This window comes from Tupaia chinensis, unplaced genomic scaffold (genome assembly GCF_000334495.1).
Source record: "Tupaia chinensis unplaced genomic scaffold, TupChi_1.0 Scaffold000494_1, whole genome shotgun sequence".
NCBI lineage: Eukaryota > Metazoa > Chordata > Mammalia > Scandentia > Tupaiidae > Tupaia > Tupaia belangeri.
In genome coordinates, this window is record NW_006160006.1 from 61010 (window position 1) to 71473 (window position 10464).

At 49.9% G+C, this 10464-nt stretch overlaps 1 protein-coding gene across 3 annotated transcripts in view; it reads left to right on the plus strand.

Moving 5' to 3' along the window:
* Positions 1 to 10464, plus strand: part of SH2D4A (SH2 domain containing 4A) — a 41514-nt gene that overhangs the window by 29438 nt on the left and 1612 nt on the right. For 2 of the 3 annotated variants that reach the window (XM_006156433.3, XM_014590882.2), the window contains exons 8-9: positions 1083 to 1216; positions 9792 to 10012. In XM_006156433.3, coding sequence (XP_006156495.1) covers positions 1083 to 1216; positions 9792 to 10012 — 355 coding nt within the window. The remainder of the gene's footprint in view (positions 1 to 1082; positions 1217 to 9791; positions 10013 to 10464) is intronic. The other variant, XM_027774925.1, reaches the window with a different exon arrangement.

Genomic DNA, 10464 nt, shown 5'->3' on the forward strand with positions numbered 1-10464 from the left:
CTGCCTATTTTTTTTTTTTTTTTGCTTTTCTTCAAATGCTCTTCTGTTCACTTTGTATTTCTGATACTTTTTGTTTGTTTGTTTGTTTTTAGCAGAACTGAACCTCTTCAAAGTGTGGGAGAGAAAAAAGCGAGTCAGTAAGGTTCCTAGAACCAGAGAGCAGAGAGAATAGAACCCTGGGAGTGCCAGGGAAGGAGGCTGAGGACGTTTGATTTCTGTTGGCGAGGACCTGCTGCTTTTCAGGGGGCAGTGCGGGGCCCGGCTGTCATTTTTTGTGCCTATTCCCTCAAGTTCTAGTTGGGCGTTAGTACAGCTGCTAGTTCATGTTTAAAATGAACTTAAACTGGTGGGTTACCTCAGCAGTGGCACATACCCACGACTAAGCTTTTTCTGACTGGAGGGACAAGGGAAGGCTATCTTCCTACCTCCTTCCATCCTGGAGTTGGCCCCTGGTGTGCGGAGGGTCCAGCCTCCCACTGGCTCGGCCACAGAGTTAGATCCCAAAAAGTATGTCATTCTCTTCCTGTCTCTGTCTCTCTCTCCTACTCTGTATGTACGTGTATGCATACGGATAAACACATGAGGGCTCTTCAGCACGTTCATGGAAATGTGCATTATCAATAAACATTACTTTTTGAGAGGTTTTTGCTATAGGGCGTGTGTGCTCACCAGAAAGACAGAGACAGAGAGACAGAAAGTGAGAAATCACCCCCCAGGGGGGATAGCCACACCGCAATCCCTTCTCCTCCACTCTCCTCTCGGGATCTTGGGCACGCACGCACACAGGCCCGGTGTGAGTTTAAGCCACCGGGTCCAGGACTCGAACCACAGTCGACTATGTGGGAGCCCAGCGACAGAGCCATTATGCCAACTTCTGGTCCCAATGTATATTATGAAAAAATGATGCATACATTTCAAAATTTTTTCCACCAGAATAAACTCATACCTTAATTTCATTGTTCCATGCACTGTTTGAAGTGCCCTTGTGTGTGTGTGTGTGTGTGTGTGTGTGTGTGTGTAAGAATGTTGACGGCGTTATTTTTAAACAAGTTAGATCTAACTTGGAAAATGTTCACACGTAGCAGAACCCAGGGCGTGACAAGGACGGCGTCCAGCTCGGCCCAGGAGGACATCGTGCGCTGGTTCCGGGAGGAGCAGCTGCCGCTGCCGGCCGGCTACCAGAAGGCCGCAGACACCATCGCTCCCTGGTTCCACGGTGAGTGCAGAGACGCCTTCGGATGACCCGGGTGGGCTACCCCATGAGGAGGGCGGAAAGAACACACACTACGAAGCGGCCTCTCAGAGGTTCCCACACTGCATCCTCGGGGCTGTGCGGAACGCAGCCAGCGGGCACAGTGGCTGTGAGCATGTGAGTTAATCTCACCGACGAGACACGTGCGGTGGGTGGGACTTCCTCCAGACCCACCACCCGCACTTGCTTGGAGCTCCCACCCTTGCTGCTACTGCTTTTTTTGCTATAGGGCACATGCACTCTCTGGAGGGTCAGAGACAGAGAGACAGAAAGCGAGATATCGCCCCCAGGGGTATGGCCATGCCGCAGTCCTCTTGAGATCTTGGGCATGCATGCACACGCACCAAGCCTCTGGGAAGGAACTCCCACCGCAGTTGGCCATGTGGGAGTCCGGGGATGCAGCCACTACGCCATCTACTGGTCCCGGCAGTACCTTGCTTCTACAGAGGGAGAGCCGGTGATGGGTGCTGGCTGTGGTGCCAGGGCAGGCGGTCAGCAGGCCAAGGCTGCCTTCAGTCCCACCTCCCCCTGACTGGCCCAGCGATCTGGAGCAAACCGTCTTTTTCTCTGTAGGAGATCGATTCATCTGAGTCTCGTTCTCCGATCCACTAAAGGAAGAAGTTGAACTTCGTGATCTCTGATTTAAAACTCTGTGGTTTCCGTCGCTTATTTTCCATATACGGTTAAGGCTGAAGGTGAATTGGGTGGGTTCTGACCTTCCCACCTGTACCCGGCATCAAGCAGCATTGAGGTACCTGCACCACCAGATACAAGGGGTCTTCAAAAAGTTTGTGGAGGAGAGCTGGCCCTGTGGTCTAGTGGTTAAGGAAGCTGGCTGCCACATGGCTGACTCTGGTTTGAGTCCCAGCCTCCGTGGCTTGGAAGAACAGGTGCATGTGTGTGCCCAGGGTTCTGATGTAGTGGAGACAGAGGAGAAGGGATTGCAGGTGGTCAGTCTTTCCCCTTTGCTTCATCTCTTTTGTGCGTGCACAAGAATGACTTATCTGGTGATAAAACAAACAACTTTGTGGAGGGGGCTGGGAGGGGCCCAGTGGTAACACGTGGTGCTCTGGGAGGCTTACCCCCAGGAGGAGGCTCTGGGCTTACATCCCCAATAAATTTAAAAATGTCTTGCACTAAAATAAATTCATACTTCAATTCCACTTTCCATAGATTTTTTTGAAGCCCCTCATCTTAGCTAATGAACCATTTCTGTGTCTTCCCCCAAGAAACTTAACTCAAGCCCCTCTTCCACCTGGCTCAAACGTCACTGACTGCTCCATTTCTTGGATTGCAAGGAAAGTTGGTGGCTTACGCCTCAACTGGCTTCCATGAGGTCTGCGGTGAACTGGACCGATAGGCTGGACACACAGCAAGCGTGCTGCGCAACGTGCAAGAGGGAAAGAACGATGATTAGCTAGGCTTTCTCCTAAAGGGCTGTTGTGGAGCTCAGAGCACCCCGGCACAATGCCCGGTTTCCTTTGAAAATATGTGCTCTTTGGCGATCCAAACTTCAGTGATTAATCAGTCCCGGAGGAGCTCCCTGTCCCACCTGGGTCCAGGCCACCAGGCTCGTCCCTTCTGTTCTGCTTTGAAGACACTGGGAGGAAACGTGACAGCAGTTTCAAAGTGGAACAGAGGGAACAGGGGCCAGTCTGTGGCAGGCGTGGTGCTCCGCCGTCTGAAGTTGCCTGTTTCCGCTCTGAGATAAGCACCGAGGAGATCAGCCGCTTTGTAGTTTCTGAGTCATCGGGCAGAAGAGGCTGTCATCCCTGATGACAAGGGTGGTGGTTTTTTTTTTTTTTTCCCCACAGCAGGGAGTAAGAAATCGAGAACAACGCTTGATGTGATTAAAAAGTCCTGGCAGTTCTGAATAGCTGCTGAGCGCTAGGGAGACACCATTGGACTAGAAATTCAGGGGGAGCTTTGGTTAAAAAATAAGACTTTTGAGTTTTACCGACTGTCCTTCATTAACGGGCTATTGCTGTTGATTTATTTTCATTTATACAAATATTTATCATAGTCAGAAGCGGAATAAATAATACGGCACTGTAATAAATACACAACCACGTTGTCAATATGAAAATATGAATCATTATCTTCTGTTTGAGGATGACACGATTTTATGTTTCCATGATCAAGAGGAGAGATCACAACTTATCTCTTTGAAATATAATTGTTTATTCATCAGGCACCTTGCTTTGAAATAGGGGGGAAAGTAGTTCTTCATTGCTTTATGGTCTTCCTTTCTTTTCCATGCACATCCTGTGTTCTCTTTGTTCAGTTAAAATCAATATTTTGGTCACCTAATTTGTCACTCTGCTCAAGTTTGTACCTTCCTCTTTTTCTCTTAATGAAACTTGAGAAGAGGACGGAAGCAGATAGAGGAGGACAGGGAAAGTGAACTCTGCTGGATTTTTGGCTTTGACCTTCCGAGTACTAGAACAATTACCTGGCTCTTGGGTTTTGTGTCTTTATGAGGAATCTTCTCTCTTCATCACTTTGGATCTCTTGGCCTTTTCTCCTGAACTCCATTTGGATTCAGGATTGTCTTCACACTCGAATACAATTCTTCTTTTACAGTTTTGCCACAGGGCACATGTGCTCACTAGAGACCTACGGTGAGATGGAAAATAAGAAATCACCTCCCAGGGGGGATGGCCATGCTACAATTCCTTCTCCTCAAATCTCCTGGGATTTGGGGCACACACCTAGCCTGATTTTCAAGCCACCAAGTCCAGGATTCGGACAGTGAATGGCCATGTGGGAATCTAGAGCCTTAACCACTACGCCATGTGCTGTCCTGACAATTCTTATTTTTATTCTTGCATTGAATTACCATATTATGATCATCTTTTTTTAAGTTTATTTATTTATAGGGAGAAAGACACAGGCAAACTGCAACAGGGTCTTCATACCATGATTGGTCCCCAACGTCAGCCAGCTCACCCTATGGGCACACGCATGTGTCTGCATGTACTGAACGTGGCCTTGGGACATGACTTGGGAACTTCCCGTGTGCGTCCAGCATCGTGAAGCATTGTGGTACTCTTGTTCCACCAGCTGGCCCCTATGGCAGCCTTGGCGGCAGACTTTACCATCCATAATGTGGGTGACAAGTGTCATAGAGACCTCTTGGCTGTCCTAATGCCCTGCTCACTGAACACAGCCATTCTGCTCATTCTGCCGCATGCTTATGATCTCCACGGTGTGTGGTATGTAATTAGACCCTTTCTTAGAGAAAGGCTCAAGGAATAAATAAAATAAAATTGGGAATTTCTGTCCCGAGATGCACAGATCCCTTTTCTTATTCTATCAACATTTTCCTGCTCCTACTAAGGAGACAGTTGTACAGAGCTTAGGAATTGGCGGGGTGGGAGAGCTGGGTGGTAGAAAGGGAGACGTTAATGTATAGCTGGCCTTCCGTGCAGGCAGGGTCTGTGTGCATGTTCCACCGGCCTCAGGTTGAAAACGTTTGAAAAAATGACAATACAGGAAAGAAAATAATATAGTATAATACCTATTTACATAGCATTTACATTATATTAAGGATTAAGAATTTGTATTATAAGTAATGTAGAGATGATTTAATGTACACGGGAGGATGTTAGTCGTATGCAAACACTACCATCTTACGTAAGGGACTGGAGCTCACAGACTTTAGCATCCGCGGGGGTCCGGGAGTCAATCCCCCAGGCATACCATGGTTTGTGTTGCGAGAGAATGTACCTACTTGCTTGATGTGTCAATAGATGATAATTTTTCTGAAATGTGATTAACACCTTCTCATTCCAATATGGCTATAATTAGACTGGATAAAGATTTCCGTCTCTGTTTGTCTCTTACGATGTCTTTTGCTGGCACGGTGTGTAATCGAATCTTCTCTCTAAGGCTTTAGTCCCAATGCTAAGCTACTTAAGAAGCAAATCCGGTTAACTTCGGTGGGACACCAACTAGCCCCCCTCTAGCTTCTTTGATTGCTTCCATTTTTGACATATCCCACTGCCTCGCTCTCCTTGGGGGGTAAATCCCATCCACTTCGGTTTGGATCCATTAATTATTCTCAGGAACTCAGATTCCCTAGTGACGGTTGTCGAAATGAGATTCTTTGTCTCCCCCCGGCCCCCCGATCTATCCAGGCCTTTGTCATCCATTAGCTCCTGTGACTCCGGACAGGCACCACCACAAACGTAGCACACATCTGGTCAGGTTGCATGAAGAAGAGCACACGGAAGCTTCCCACCATTTTCTTCAGACTGAAACCTTAGCAAACCCGTGAATCAATGCCCACAACTGATGGGTAATCTGTTCTTGGACTGTTTTGCCAAGGAATAGATACGGTAGTCATGGGGCCATTAGCATTTTGCTCACCCCTGACGAAGGGATTTTCAAGTGTCTGTCTTCACCACGGACAGATTACTGTTTTTTGTGACATCTCCACGCCGTGTCCCCAGATGCTGTAGACATCCTGCCTCATTTATATTCCTGATCATGCATTTCGTAGGGTGCACAGCTGTGGTCAGCAGCGAGGATCTGTCCCTGCGTGTGTGTGGCAGGGAGGGGCAGCTGCAAATCTCTTCCCAGGGGTCACTGTCCTGACCCTGTGGGACCAGCAGGGCTCCTCTTAGTATGAAGGCTTCACCTGCTTCAGTGGCAGCGTAGCCCTTGGTCTGAGTTCTTCTCTGTGGTGTTCCTTTGTGCCTAGCATTTGTGCAGGTTTCTGATGTAACTGGCGAAGAGGAGACATAAAGAAATAAAGCTACACACACTTGTTCACATTAGGGAAGAGCTAGCTTTTCTGCAGGAAACACTCTGCTTTGCTGTTTTGTTCTGGAAGAGCTTTCTCATAAAGGACTCCTACAAACTGTTACTATGCGGAGAACAGTCCATTAGCCCCAGCACCCTCTCACTGGAAATTTTGCACGTGAGCCCTCACCCCAGTGCTGGGAGCCACAGGGTGTCAGTGGCCTGTACCTGGGAGCCCTGAGCTCCAGTCTTCTGGTTCCCATCATGCTTTGGGGTCCTGAGGATACCTAGAGGAACCTTGGAGTCCAGGGGCACATGGGGTGTGTGAGGCAAAGGAGCCTGACTCTGCTTTGGGGGAGGGGGTCTTCTTAAGATTTTGTATAAAAAGGGGAATTTGACTATTTAGAAAGTATTTTTTAATACTTTTGTCACCAGGCTTTGCTTTGTGGTCACATGCTTTGTTGACGGTGTCTAACTGATTCCTCTGCTGCAGCCAGCTGATGCTTCCCGACCCCATTTCTTTACCCAGAGGCCGAGAAGAAGAAAGTCAGGGGTGGTTAGGAGCTCACCACCTGGGGCCGGATGGTTCAAATCCCAGGCTTCACCTTTAACCAGCGGTGTACCTTGGCAAGAGCACAGCCTCTGCCCACAGGCATCTCCCTCCTGCTGGGTGTAAGACTCCTAGGAACCCTTACTTCCGCTCTCCGGAGGAGGGTGTTGTCAAAGGCCTCGCTCATGTCCTCTGCTTTCTCCTGCCCCACAGCTCTCCACTCCTGGCCTGGATTCAGCTCTGAAACAATTTCCCAGGGGAAATCTGGTTCATTCAATGCGAAAATAAAACAAATCTCTTTATTTACCCTTCTTCACTAGTAAAGAAATCTTCCCCCTTCCTTCCTTCCTTCCTCCCTTCCTTCCTTCCTTTCTTTCATTCTTCCTTCCTTCCTTTCTTTTTCTTTCACTAGAGATATACCAACAGATAAGCAAGCATCTTCAACAGGGTCTCACGCTGTGATCCACACCAGCCTCTCCCAGTCAGCCAGAATCTCAGGCACACACATGCCTGGCATGTCTAGGTGGACCCAGGAACCGAACCCTGGTCATCCATGTGGCCCCCGGCCTAGCACAGCGCTAGCACTGTATCCCCACGCCAGGGTCGGTTTGGTTCTTTCACTGTGTGGAGACAGCTGGGCAGAGGGAGGCAGCACTGGCTTTAGGGGCCTGGGATGGAAACTTCTGTCTGGAATCCTTCAGATCACGCCGATCAGAGGGTGATACATACTGGAAGAGACTGCCAGAGTCCACAGGGATCAGAACCTGGCTCTGAGTTTGGGCTTTGCACCCCAGGGCTCCCTACCCTGCAGACAGAACTTGCTGCCAGTGGTCAAGCCATGGTGCCGAGTCACCCACTGACGCGTTCGTGACAAACCGTACGTTGATCTGTATCTTCGGGTGCACCGCGCGAGTGTGATCTAAAGGAACGTGGTTCTCTTCTGAGTGAAAGAGCAAAGAGAGAAACGCCCTCTTACATCACACAGGGCCTCATCTCTGGGCACTCACTTTTGAACCTGTCCCTAATTCCATCCTGTGCGAGGAGCCTCCTGATGGCATGATTTGCCACAAACTCGTGTCGAGTTCTGGTGTCTCAGGAGATTAGACACGAGGTCTGTGTGACGGGCAACGGCCACAGGGAAGGGAGGCTCTCCGGCAGCCCGACTGGCAGTTACTATAGGACCTGATTTTAGGAGAAATTTGTTCCTAACCCAGGGCTGGCCCCGCTTTTTCCAGAATTGCTTTCTTTCTAACAATCAAGTCCATGTGGATAATACCCAGATGTTATAAATGACAGCATCTGCTCACCCACGGAAGTAACCTGGAATTTCAGTTGGTCTGTCACAAGTCTGGGACAGCAGACTTTTCTAGAATGCATCCTCCCTCTGTAGCCCTGGGTCTGAAGGGGACTCGGTGTCCTGAGGAACACGCCAGGTTCCACACACTAACACGGAGTCTTCCGACCTCTGACAGATGCCGTGCTTCTACGTACTGCTGCCACTTGGAACTCACCCATGGGACTAGGGAGGTTCGAAGGGAAACAGACCCAGGCGTGCCTCTGCTGGGATTTCTATGCCACCCCGTGGACGGTGCAGCAGCCACACATGTGGCAGTGGGGCCTGCAGTCCCCGGTGGGTCTCTCACACTCAGAACAAGGCAGAGCGTGGCTGGATACCACGGAACAGCTGACCCCTGTACCTCGGTGTCCCTACTGGGGTCAAGGCAGAAGAGCTGGAGCCCAGAAGAGAGGCCATGTGTCTTCTTCCATTTCAAGGACATTAACCATGAGCAGGGGGCTGCCAGGGCTCTTTGCCCACCTCCATCCCTGACCCAAGGTCTCAGCTGGCTTGGCCCCGTGCCCTGGGGCTCTGCTGTGCAGGACCTGGGTGTGCACCTGCTTCCATGGTGCATGGGAGACCAAGGGGTGGGAGAGGGCTGACTGGCTGATCTTGGCTGGAGGAGAACAGGCAGATTTTTAAAGCCTCTCCTTATTAGAGGTGTATTTACAGAAATGAGAAGAGAAATGCTTTTATTTTATGGATGATGAGGGTTCTTTTCTCAGTTAGACTTTGCAGACAGTAAGACTAACGGGCAATGAGAAGGCACTGCCTTTTCAGGAGGAGGTTTTTGTTTGTTTCCTAATAATGAAGTACTGAGTACTCACAGGCACTTCTGTGGAGGCGGAGACGGGCGTGGGGAGAACACAGCTCCCCCCAGCTCCCGGCGCGCTGAGCAGCTCAGTGACGTCCTCCCGGATGTGCCGGCTCTTTCCAGGTGTTTTACAGCATCGTTTGCTCATCTAAAGGGTTGCAGTCGGGATAAGAAGGGAATTTTGAAACAGGACTCAAACTTGATGAGTTTAGACTGACTGGAGAGAAGGCTGGCATGAGCTCACAGCAGCTCAGTTACACAAGGGGGCTTCCAAAGGTGGTAGAAAAGTGTAATTAAAGTTTGAGTGTATTTTGGTGCAGAAATATTTTGGAATCCATATGTAGTTTTTTCACAATACTTGCTTTCCACGAACTTTTCGAAGACTCCCCCCATCCCTCAGGTATAATTTCATTCCTTTAAATGCCAATGAGGTGTTACTTCAGAGACGCTACAGGAGATGGCACTTGGTAACGTGGCAGACCAGGTTCCATCCCAGCTCTCACCAACTGAAACCCCTAGGCAAGGCTGTCTCCATTGAGGACTGCCAACAGGTGGGCTGGGGTCTTCTTTGCAGGGTGAGGCTGTCGTGAGCATTGCAGGATGGTAGAGCCCCCCAGGCCTCTACCTCCTCGGTGCCAGTACCACCCCAACCATGACACCAAAATATCCCACATGTTGCCTCATCTCCTGGTTGAGAACCCCTGGATAAACCAAGTCAAATCATTCCCAGGGCACTCGGTACAGGGAAGAGTCTTTGCAAAGCATCTGTAAGTCCCCTTCTAGCTCTGATCCTCCCAGGATGACCATTGAGGGATCCTGGCAGGTGCTCAGAAGCTGTCGCACCGTGCTGTTGTAAGGGGGCGTAAGTGGGAATAGACTCGTGACGTGCAGTTTAAGCTCGCACTCACACTGTCCACTTGCCTGTATAACTCACCCGTGTCTGGTCACCAAATACCAGAAGAATATCGTATTGTGTTTCCTAGAAATACACAGTGGACTCACCTTAGTGACCTGTAAGCCATATCCAGACACCTGGATTTGACAGTCTCAGGAATGGTTCGGCTGAAGTACCTGCTCGTTTTCTTTTTCACAGGAATCCTCACACTGAAGAAGGCAAACGAGCTCCTGAGTGCGGCCGTGCCCGGCAGCTTTCTCATCCGAGTCAGCGAGAGGATCAAAGGCTACGCCCTGTCCTACCTGTCGGAGGAGGGCTGCAAACACTTCCTCATCGACGCCTCTGCGGACTCGTACAGCTTCCTGGGCGTGGACCAGCTGCAGCACGCCACCCTGGCGGATCTGGTGGAGTATCACAAGGTGAGGCCACTAATGAGCCCCGTTTGCTCCATGGACTGTTCCTGGTGGCAGCTCTGACAACGAAAGGCAGTTCGGAGGGAGGTGACTGAGCGAGCGTGTGTGTTGGGGGGATCCGTGTTGAAGAGTTCCTCCCGATAATCGGAACTTTTCACTGCCTTTCCTGGATCACAAAAATTGTGTATGTCCAAGGTCAGATTTCTTTTTTTGCTTAAGTTTATATATTCTTCTATTAGACACACAGAGACAGACGGACAGAGGGACACCACGAGCTACTGTCACTCTCAGCCAGCCAGGCTCAGATCCTGGGCGTGCATGTGTCTGGCATGTTTGGGGAGGTCTCCGGACATGCACCCATGTGGGTCAGCTTCACGGGATGTTCCACTTCACTGCAGAGCCTCTGCTTGGCCCCTGAGAAGTCTTAAGTTAGAACTGAAACCCTAGAGTGAAAGAGT